This window comes from Coptis chinensis, chromosome 5 (assembly GCF_015680905.1).
Source record: "Coptis chinensis isolate HL-2020 chromosome 5, ASM1568090v1, whole genome shotgun sequence".
Lineage (NCBI taxonomy): Eukaryota > Viridiplantae > Streptophyta > Magnoliopsida > Ranunculales > Ranunculaceae > Coptis > Coptis chinensis.
In genome coordinates this window covers 76,574,372-76,586,152 of record NC_141460.1, presented here as the reverse complement: position 1 = coordinate 76,586,152, position 11,781 = coordinate 76,574,372, and the positions used below count along the sequence as shown (strand labels likewise).

The 11,781-nt window shown below is 36.1% G+C and overlaps 1 protein-coding gene and 1 long non-coding RNA gene across 2 annotated transcripts; one reads left to right on the top strand and one right to left on the bottom strand.

Moving 5' to 3' along the window:
- Positions 1–692: 692 nt before the first annotated feature.
- LOC147498994 (uncharacterized) lies at positions 693–1,686 on the top strand. The gene is made up of 2 exons (XM_086563393.1): positions 693–1,166; positions 1,360–1,686. The coding sequence occupies exons 1-2, from the start codon at positions 693–695 to the stop codon at positions 1,684–1,686; spliced, it is 801 nt and encodes a 266-aa protein (XP_086419519.1).
- A 2,784-nt stretch (positions 1,687–4,470) lies between these two features.
- On the bottom strand, positions 4,471–5,183 carry LOC147498993 (uncharacterized). Its single transcript, XR_015194394.1, has 2 exons — positions 5,046–5,183; positions 4,471–4,830 (listed from the first exon to the last, which is right to left on the bottom strand). It is a non-coding gene; the product is annotated as an uncharacterized LOC147498993 (long non-coding RNA).
- Between the last annotated feature and the right edge of the window lie 6,598 nt (positions 5,184–11,781).

Genomic DNA, 11,781 nt, shown 5'->3' with positions numbered 1-11,781 from the left:
AAATTAGAAAGTGGCGAAACTTCAAAATCTATTCTTGATAATTCAAAACTTGATGGGGATGAGCAACATCCTACCAAAGTTCAAGTTGTCAAAATTGAAAGAGTTGAACCTTCTTCTCGAGTCCAAAGAGTCGGAGTTGAACATTCTTCCAAAGCTCAAGAAGTTACACCTATGGAAGTTGATGTCACTTCTCTATTTGAACGTGGTCCGGGTAAACGTATTGCTATATATGAATACCCACTTGTTAAGAGTGATGAAGTCCGAGTAGCTTATCTTAGAATGGGACCTTGTTGACCGCTCATGAGAATGAAAAAGATTATCCATTGACTATGTTTGGAAAGCAATGACGTCGGTTCAATGCTAATTGGTACAAACTATTTCCTTGGCTAGAGTACTCACTCCACAAGGATAGATCATATTGTTTCTATTGTTTTCTCTTTGAAACCAATCCTCCGAAGCATCCGGTATTTACCATTGATGGGTTTCAAAATTAGAGAAAAGTTAACAGTGGAAAGCAATGTCCTTTTTTGAAACATGAAGGTGGTATTTGTTCTCCACATAGGTCGGCAACATTGTATTGTGAGAATCTAATGAATCCTTCTCGACATATAGATAGTGTTATCAATAGACTTTCTAATGAAGCGATTGCAAATAATTAGATCCTACTCCGAAATGTTATTCAATGTATTCGGATGCTTGCACTACTACAAGAGTTTCCTTTTAGAGGCCATGATGAGTCAAAGAAATCAAAGAATTGTGGAAGCTTCCTTGTAATGTTCCAGTTTTCAAAATTGTTGAACAAGAAAGTTGCTGAAATAGTAGGTAATTGTTCGGGAAATGTCATGTATACTTCACATGGTATTCAAAAGGCATTTTTGCATATATTTGCCGAAAATGTGAGAAAGAAAATACGTGAGGATGTTGGTGATGCAAAATTTTGTATCCTTGTGGATGAAGTACAAGATAATTCACGGAGAGAACAAATGACAATTATTATAAGATTTGTTAATCGTGATGGTTTTGTTAAAGAGAGGTTTTTTGCTATTGTTGGTGTTGAAGACACTTGTGCATTAACTTTGAAAAAAGAGATTTCCAAAGTTCTTGCTAGTAAGAATTTGCTTATTGGAAATATGAGAGGCCAAAGTTATGAGAGTGCTAGACTGCTAGTAATATGCATGGTCAATGGAATAGATTACAAGCACTATTTCTTAAGGAGTGTTCTTATGTATATTATGTGCATTGTTTTGCGCGCGCATCGACTACAACTTGATTAGTTGCGGTTTCTAAAGATGTTTCCGATGTTTGGTTATTCTTTTCAAAGTTGGCATCCATTGTTAATCTCTATGTTCTTGCCAGCAGAATGATTGCATTACAGTTGAACACCACTACCACGTTGATATATTCAATGCTATAATAGATTACCAGTTAGTGGAGTTGAAGAGTAGATTCTATGAGGAGGCAATGGAGCTTCTTTCTCTTAGTTCGGCTTTGGACCCGAAATATGCTTTTAAACACTTTCATATTGATGATATTTGCAAGCTCGCCGAGAAATATTATTGTGAAGACTTCACAAAGCATGAGATACTTATTTTGAGAAGTCAATTACAACATTATAAGCTTGATGTGACTCGTCATCCTTGTTTTCAGAAATTGTCTACCATTTCTGAGTTATGTCTCGAGCTTTAGTTGAAACAAGAAAGTCAACTATTTATCATTTGATTGATAGATTGATTCGTCTTGTCTTGACTCTTCCTAACTCCACAGCGACTGCTGAACAAGCCTTTTTAGTTATGAAACTTGTCAAAACACGACTCCATAACAAGATAGATGACGAGTTTCTTACGGATTGCATGGTTATATATATCGAAGGGGAGTTTGCTAACGAAGTTGATATAGAGTTAGTAATAGATGAATTTGATAAGAAACCTCGCAAGTCACGATTTCATTAGTGTCATGTTTTAACTTTTAGATGTCTTTTGTTATACTTGTCAAGATCTATTATGAGTATGTGTCTATGTGAAGACATTTGTTTTTGTTCATTTTGAATGGTATAATGAATATGATTACTTTTTGGTATGATGTTTGTCGGAAATATGAAAGTGAAGATAATGCCTGAATAGTTTTTGGTGGGACATTGTTATAATAATTTTTTTTTTTTTTTTTTTTTTTTTTTTTTAAACTTAAGTATAGCCCCCCCCCTAGCTTAACAGTCATGGATCCGCCCTTGAAGGCAATATAATGAAGCACTACTATAATGTATAAACCAGGAAGAACCTCCAGTTATGAGTACTACATACTCTCGGCATCGAAAGTAAAAAAAAAAAAACGAATTCTATACTAACATATTTGAGTATGGAAATAGATCCCTTCTTAGGGGTGTCAAAATGGCCCTCAAACCCTTAGCCCGCCCGCCTCGGCCCATGGGCCAAAAAATCCCTCAAAATGAGGCCCTCACACATTCGTGGGCTGGGCCTACCCGGCCCTCAAGCCTTTGAGGGGAGAGTAAGGGCCTAGACTTTGAAACTTAAGCTCTCCCTTAAGCCCGGCCCTCAACATTTATTACATATATTTTAATAAATATTTTTATAATATATTTCATTTTAGCATTAATATGCTAAAAATCACTGAAAAGAACGTTTATCTATTAAGTTTGCCAACCTTATAATTTCATTATAATATTTTATGAAATGAATTTAACTGATCTTAATTGATTAATACAACTTTAACAAGTTTTTTTAGTAATTTGAAGGTTTAATTGTGAAGTGCATTCAATTTTATCATTTTTAACTAATGTTTCTAAATTTATTTTGTAAATCAAATGTATAACATAGTATCCGGCCCTCACGTTTGGCCCTCAAGCCCGACTCTTCAATCCCTCTCGAGAGGGTTGAGGGGCGGGTAAAGGCTTCAAGATTTAAGCATTGGCCCTACCCGACCCGGCCCTCAAGGTAAATTAGGGTAGGGCTAGCCCGGCCCTCAAAGCATGAGGGCTTTATTGTTTGAGGGCCGGGACCACTACTTTTCCATAATTCTATACCAACATATGTTTCTAAGCTAGACTATTTTTTTCCATCCTCTAAAATGACGATGTACAATCTAACACTGGATTGCTTATATACAAACTAATTGGTGACTGAAATCAGAAACTAAACACAATTCGAAAAAGATTGAAAAATGGTGAATGAATAAGTTGTCCGTAATAGACTGTTCAAGACAATTAGAAAACAATAAGAAGAAGAGGCAATACCTACCAGTGTGGTCATCATATGAACTAAGATGATAAAATCCCTATAGAGTAGATAGATAACAGGACGAATAGGAAAATAAAAAATTAAACATAACACGTATAATGGCTTGAATTTATAGCAAACGCTCATCACCATGAACATAGAAAAAGGGTGAATGCATGTAAATTGTCGGTATCAGTTGCAAGGCTAAAGAAAATATCATAGCAAACAGGAAATTTGAAATGAAGTGTTCAATTTTTTTTGTACAAACGCAAACTTGATAGGCGTTAGAGGACCGAAACACTTATTTACATTGATGAACAACTCAATTGCATACTAAGCGTATGGAAAATTGAGATGTATGGAATACTATAGAATACTAAGGAACCAGTTGTCTAATCAACACAAGGACATCCATTCAACAACACCCGCCTATTCTCATAGGCATCAACATCTTTTACTTACAATAGGCCATTGATTTGAAACCAACTCTTCAGCGCTGTTTGATGTTGTTATTCATGATACTGTAGCATTATGGATAGCCAGATACTACGGTTGATGTTGTTATTCATGATATTGTAGCATTATGGATAGCCAGATACTACGGGTCTCGCTTTGGAATTATTATTTTGTGGATAGGTAGATGCTACCGGTCTCCGCTTAGGACTTTATTATTATATTGTGAAACTACATTTTACACTCCATGAATAGGGAAGCTCTCCATAAAAATGGTATGGGCTCTTAGCCTTTTTTCACGCGTTTAATTTGTTAATCAACTCTGGAAGAGAGTGCTAGAAATCTTTAACAGGAGTCCATAAAACGATGACATTACATTCAGTTGCATGAATCTAGATTCCTTTGGACCAAACATGGCAAAAGAGTTTCCACAGAAAACCTGCTTCAAAATCATAATACAGGTGGTTGTATCTTAGATTCTTAGTACAATTCCCATGCACCCTCCAATGAGATGCGTTCGGTAAATGATATACGTCTACGTATAAATAAATCTCTGCCGTTAACCAGTTGTTCCTGGTTCTCATAAAACTTTTAACATCTCCAATGAGCCCTCCAATGAGCTATCTAATACAGTTACACGACAATATAAACATGGCCACACTAAATATTTTAGAATTATCTTGTTCAGCTTTTGTATAGCCGCAAACACCCTGCTGTTTCCACAATCCACACCATATGCAACAAAATACACCATGATTTACACCATAGCAAACTCACTACGCCAGTATAAAAAAAGCATTGCAATCCATTCAAGGTCAACAAAACATATTAATAAGTTTAACTTGTAATTTCATACTGATCTCAACAATATCATTACTAAGTAGAGAAGTCTGGACTCCCGAGTTTCAGAATAGGTGCTCGAGGAAAGACAACGACAATCGTTTCAGATATGGAAAAAAGATTTAAAGAGAAAGACAACTCATTCAAATATCACACCCAAGCTGTTTTTTTTTTCCTTCTGGTTTCTCTCGAGACCTATTGCTTTGACTAAGCAGCTGCTAGAGAAGAGAACCCTGAGGTGCAAGCTCCTGCGCTATTCCTTTAACACCTGGCCACCAACAGCTTGAATGCTTGAGAGATGGTATCACTGCAAACAGAGCAAGTCTGGTGAGCGAAAAAATCATAGAAGGCACTGACAATATATACCATAACAATATTGGGTACCAATCAAAGCAATACACAAAAGTTGACTTTGCATTTTCATTTCATAATAGTATAACAAAATTTTATATCTATTGTTATTCAGCAGTAAGAAAAGCAGCTGCTAAAACCACTCTACAAGAAAGGCACATGGAAACGCACCTGCTGTTGTGGATAATTTCCATATCCAGGATAGGCTCCACCATAAGCATACACGTTAGGATCTTGAGCAGGAGGGGCATGTCAAAAGCAAATATGTACTTGACAAAAGCGTACTTCCAATTCTCAAATAGATATTTAATTAAGAGGCCGGATCTTCTCCGCCCGGGTGTAAAAAGGGGCCTTTTACACCTTACAAAATTATAGTGACACCTGTCTACTCATTTAACCCCAAAAATTTACGCAACTAACGGTGTTACATAAAATCCAAAAAAAAAAAAAAAAAAATCGGCTACAAATTAGGAAGATTCTATACGTGGTTTATCTCCACACTCTCTCTTTCGAAAAGTGATCTTGAAGTAAAAAAATAATCTCGAACAGAGAACAATATTCTTTCCGTTTTTCACTTTTTTCTCCGAAAAAACGAATAATCATCTCTACTGGTATGTTATTCTCACTTTTTTAACTACAATTATATACTTGTACTTAAGCCTTATAATTTGTCCCCAAAAAATTGCGGAAATGTGAAACTCCATTTGTATTATGAAGTTGCCAGTTGAATCAATTTTTTAATTGTTAAGCCTTATATACTTGATGAAGGAAGAGCCATAAATCTTTCTCTGTCAGCACTTGGGGACGTTATTGCTGCTCTAAAAAGAAATCGTGGTCATGTACCGTATAGGCAAGTTCTCAACTGGGTTTTATCACTTAAATTAATTGTTTATATTCCTTTCTTTGGGTTGTGAGTTCCTACTACGAGGATGATGATCTGTTCTTGCTTTGATGCTTCTAGTCTAGCTTAACATGTTTATTTCATTGTTTTGCGTAAACAAGAAGCTAACTCAAATTCTCAAAGATTCACTTGGTAGGATATTGCAACTTTGAGTTTATATGTAGTTGTTCGTGTTACCCGCTTTTCTTACTTGTTTCCTTCTAACTTGTTAGGTGATGGTTCAAAAGTGTTAATGCTTGTTCACACTAGCCCATGTGAAGAAGATGTTGGGAGACTACTTGCTCTTTGATTTTCGAAAGAGGGTGAGGGTCAGAGTCAAACAAAAAGAAATTCATGAGGTACTAACTCTTGAATGTCCTAAAGTATTAATGTTTATTTATTTATTTTTGGGTACAAACATGCTTAGTAAGTAGCGATGGTTTTAAATGGTTTTGCCTCGCCCGTTTTATTTGAGCCCAACTGGTTTAGGTAAATGATGCTAGTGAGAAAGTCTACTTATTTGGTCATAATCAACCTGCCATGCTTCAGGACTTGAAGAGGCATCGAGAGAAGACTATTGTCGAACTCAATCAAAAGATGAGAGATGCCGAAGAAGATTGTCAGAAAGTCAAGAACCAAATTCTGAAAGCTGAATTCTCCTTTATGAGACAAAAAGATCCTTCAATTGCTGAGATGATAAAAAGATATTCCATCCTGTAAGCCTTTTTCAATTTTCTTGTGTATTTTTTTTTTTCGGTTATGCTATTATAATTTGTGAGCTGACTATAATCTTATATAAATAGACAAGTTCCTTTTGTGTGTTTCATATTTAGAGGAGCAGGAGTCTTTAAGTATGATAGATACAATAATTAAACGTGATCTAAGTAAGTAATTTAGCCAATTATGTTTCAAGTATCAATATCTTCCTTAAGGGCTGCAATAATATGGTCATTTGTACTTGTCAAGTATGTGGCACACTCCTCTATGAGACAAAATACAGAAATGCCGCAGATGCTACAATTATGTGCTTAACAACTATGTGCAATGGATCTTTAGCTTAAATGGAAAAAGCGCTTTGAGAATTGGACCATGTCTCCAATGTATCTCAAGAGATGGTGGTTCAAGTCCACCAAGATCCTTCAATGATTTGTAGAAAGATTGTCTAACTAGCCAAGGCGCGGAGCTAGGGGACTGTGCTTCTTGATAGCTCGCGTTGAATTGTTAGTGGTTCCGTGTTGCTTTGGGGTCCTCGCAGATGAATCTCGTGATTGTTGTAAAGTAGGAGTTGGTCCTTTCTACGTGGTTATGTCCGTTGGCTTGGGCTTATGAAAATCTCCCTCACTTGGCCTTTATGTCGGACTACGTATAGGTAAGTTATCTTTGTCCTTCCCCGGTTTTAAACACTTTTATATTAGTTGATTATAGCTTATATATATGGTTCTTATCAATAAAGTTTTTTTTTCATCAAATAAATAAAAATAAAAATAAAAATAGGTGTTGAGATGTCTTGTGACGAGAGCCTTGGACGAATTAAAGTGGAAATTTAATTCTTTGAGAGTTGTTCAAGAAGTTAGGGGTTTGAATTAAAGTGGAAATTTAATTCTTTGGAGCTTGTGCTTGCACCTGGACAACTACCTGCTGCTCATGCCTATAAGGAAGTTAACGAGGGATGTCTATGGAACTTTCTATATGTCAATCGAGGACAAATTAGGAACTATGCAGTCAAATAATGATGCAAACCTTTCTGAAATTCCAAATTTGGTTTTCAGTTGTAGCCGTGGCTGCCTTCTTATTTGTGTTGTAATTTTTTAATGATGAAAACTTGCATTGCTCTTGGAATTTTCGATCGCGAATTGGAAAGCTATATGAGATTGCGGACCACTGGATTTTTTCTCGTGTAGCATTAGGCATGTGCATAGATAGTGAATGAGCTAAGCTATAACTTGAAATGATTTCCTCCATAGAGTCGTGCATTATGATAGGATTCCAAAATGTCAAATCATTAATTAGTAGTCATTTTCTTCAGATATTCTAGTTATGTATAAGCCGCTAACCGTATAGACTTGAGGTTCATTGTAAGAAATTCGCCCCGGTAGGTATTTAGATGAACAAGTACATATAGTGCTCTTCAACAAGGCAAACGTAATGATAAAGAAACTTAGATTATTGTCCACCAATAAGAACACTTAATAGTGAAAGTAGGGGATTGCAAAGCATTTGAGAATCTAAAATACTGCCATACCGCGATTCTTCTAGAAAAAATTGCAACAAGTTAGATTAGTCTACTCTTCATGTAAACGTTGATATGATATGTTTACAATTTTCCCACTCTTCACTTGGAATAGGACACGATTGGGAAGATGCTCAAAAACGGGCGGCACGTTTCCTTGCAAATCTTTGCCATCTTAAGTCTCTCAAGCATCGCAACCTCAGAAGTTGGAGGATAGCATCAGCATACTCATCGACATCTGAAGCAAGGAAACACGTCTGCTACCCATCTTCTTCCAAAGCAATGTCCATTTTAGGGCCTGCAGACTTATGAGCTGGAGAGAACACCAAATAGATACTGTAAGTGGAAAAGTACATTTGCATTTGATACTTGAGCTGTCTTGCCCTCCACTTTTAGGTAAAAAACACTAATTAGCTAGTAGCATCCCAAGGCAGTATAATAACATCATCGGCAAGTCATATTTGTCCAAAATACCATTGTTATAATTCAAGAACACAAGAGTTAGAGTGAAAACACTCAGTTTACAAGTTCACTGAATTTTAAACAAACAACAAATAAAAACAAAATGTAAGTACGTAAGTTTTCTCATTTAACTACAAATCAAGACTTCCTACATAAATGAAATATAAAGCAAGCACTATTTTTTTTTTTCTTTCCAACAACTAAAACTAATCTAGATAAACATATTGTAGCTTCTGCATATTGGTGGAACCGATCCAAACAGCTTTGTCCAACTTTCCTTTTAGAACAGTTTCCCACATTGTTGCTTCTGGCCATCTAACAGACTGCCAACCTGGGCAAACCGGAGGTAGAGGAGCATTATCCTTTAGCACAATTGGCACAAAATGTGTTCCTTCATTTATGTGGCAAACAGCGATTATCCGGAACATTTCTTTTGGACCTGTCCTCAACGGGAAATACGTAACACATAATTTTGGTGGCGCTATAGTGACAAAAACAACATTAAAAGCACTTGCAACTAAGGAACCCATGTCCGGGAGATCAAACCATTCTTTCTCATTCATTGTAGAAGACTTGGTACACTCTAAGTTTCTTTTGTGGTTTTCAAACCCGTCATTACCGTTACAACTCAGATAGTAATCGCATATTTGCATCAACTCTTCCAAAGATAAGACCCCTTTACTTGCCCGCCATGCTAAATCATCTCAGATATCCTAACAGTTGTAGCTATGGATCTATAACCACAATGCCCATCCGGGTTACCTCAGCCAAATCTTTAATCATATCGCAGATCAAAGGATTAAAGTCGGGCAAAATATTTTCCCACTTATGCTTGAGGTCTTCATTTTTTAGAATTATCTCCGACCCAATATTTTTTTTTCTGTTTCTCTTCAATTTTCTTTTGGTCTCTTCTCTTTTCTTGTCGTCATTATTGCTGACAATTTGAGAGTCTTCCAAATCAAATTTTCCGTCAAGGAGTTCTTGAAAGCTAAATGAGTCAAGGTCATTAGGCGATCCACTCAGCCCCAATAATACAGATTCATTATTGCTGAAGTCCAACCTTCTACGTGGTGGTAATTGATATTCTTCAAATTTGAAAGCCTATATTAGTAAAGAGATTGATATAAGCTACATTGCTACAAAATGAAAATCTAAATATTGGCACGTAAAAGAGATATCCCAACAACAAATAAATTGATATCGGGATAAACATACCTGACTGTATTGAGTTCCAATAGTATTATCTTCAGGATGAACACATTCATTTAAATCAGGTAGTCCCCACATATTGGTTGATTGTGATTGCCCTCCAATTTGGTATAAACTACATTGCTACAAAACCAAAATATAAGTATTGGCACGTAAAACATTTCAGCAACAATAAATAAAATGATATAAAATAAACATACTTGATCAGTATTGAGTTCCAATAGTATTCTCTTGGGATGAACACTTTCATTTAAATCAGGTAGTCCTTGAGTAATATTTATATCACCTTGTTCTTAAAAAATAAGATGAGACAAGTTAAAATGTTAGGCAAATGTTAGATGAGAAATAAATGAGACAATATATGCAATCACATGGGCAAAATAAAATGTAATGTGAATTATGACAAACCTTTCTTGTTTCTCTTTATCTTTTTGAAGGCACTTGCGTTGTGTTCGTTTGTTTCTTTTTTTTCTTTTAAGCTCCAATACGCTTTTCAGTCGAGTCCCGTTCATTGGTCTCCCTTTTTCAGATCCGGATGCAACAACCAATACTTCGTCATCATTTTCTTCAACATTTGTGGCAACACCAGATCTTTTGGACTTCAAACATTGTCTTAGATATATTTCTTTCATTGGTACAACCTGCTCAACTTCTTCTAATCCCTTTTGGAGTGCATCTTTAGCTTTTAGATATCCATTTTCATTGACTGCGCCCTTTGTCACAAGCTTCATTGCCAAATGACATAACTCATTGTATCGCAAAGATTGAACTGCATTGCAATTTGACAAATTTGGTTTGCTACCATTGTCTCTTACAACTCCGACTTTCACTGCTTTAGTCCACCTCTGTAGTAGTATATATTGATTAGGAATCGTATGTATATTATTATGATAAAATACCTTCAATATGTGGCGACAAATAAGGCCAAGGGACTCAAATTTTTGCAGCTACACTTTCGGTCACCGAAGTTAGACATATCAATTCGCGACCTTTCTTCACGGACCCTTCTCTAGTAACTTCATATGTGTATGTTGTACCATCAACATCGATTCCTTGATGTTATACATAAGATGTTCCTTATACTCAACTTCAAATATTTCAAAAGCAGCATGTGTGTACATATCGACGCTTGCTTTAGCATGGGTGTAGAGACAAATAACCTTTGGGACATCGAGATGAATTGAAATCAGCTTCAATTTCTGCACAATCGTCGGGGGCTGAAGTAGACACTCAAAGCGATGAACAAACTTAGTCAAACTATACTTTCTCTTCACATAATTTTTCAAGAGACTATTGGTACTTTCTCCACGCGAGTAGTGGTCATGTACGCACAAAAATGTCTCTCCCATACACTAATGCCCATTTCTTCTTTATTTTGATCAATTCAACCAACCACTTATTTTCCAAAAGATCATAATCACCAAAGATCTTGTCCCATCTTGATAAAAAAATATCCTCTGTCTCACAATTGTATACACACTTATTGAAGTCGTTTAGAAACCCAGGAACTCTGTATACATGGTGGAGGTGCTTTCCGGCATTTAGATATATATGCCACAAACAAAGGCGATCTTTGTGTTTGGGGAAAAAACAATTGGGATAGCCTTAGCCATTCTTTGGACACCGGGTAGGTAAGAATAGTCTTTGGTGGTTTTCCTGACATTGCTTGTAAAAAGGTTTCAAACAACCATTTAAAAGACTCGGCACTTTCATCTATCAAAAGCGCACCCCCAAATATAATAGACTGCATATGATGATTGACACCAACAAATGGCATAAACGATTAGTCCATACTTGTTTGTTCTGTAAGTCGTATCAAAAACAACAACATCTCCAAAGTAATTATAATCCATCACTGACGTTGCATCTGTCCAGAACATATTTGATAGTTGATTTTCATCATCACGCAACTCATCATAAAAGAAAGATGGATTCTCGGCTTTCTTCCTTTTAAAATATTCTATAATTGCATTCCCATCTCCGTGCTTGCCAAGTTCTTGCTCACGCTTCTTACGGAGATAATTTTTATAATCGATGTATGTAAAACCAACATTTTCTAGTCCTCCAGCTTGATGCGTCATATATTTATAACCATCAATAGGCGCAATTCCTGCAGCATCTAAACT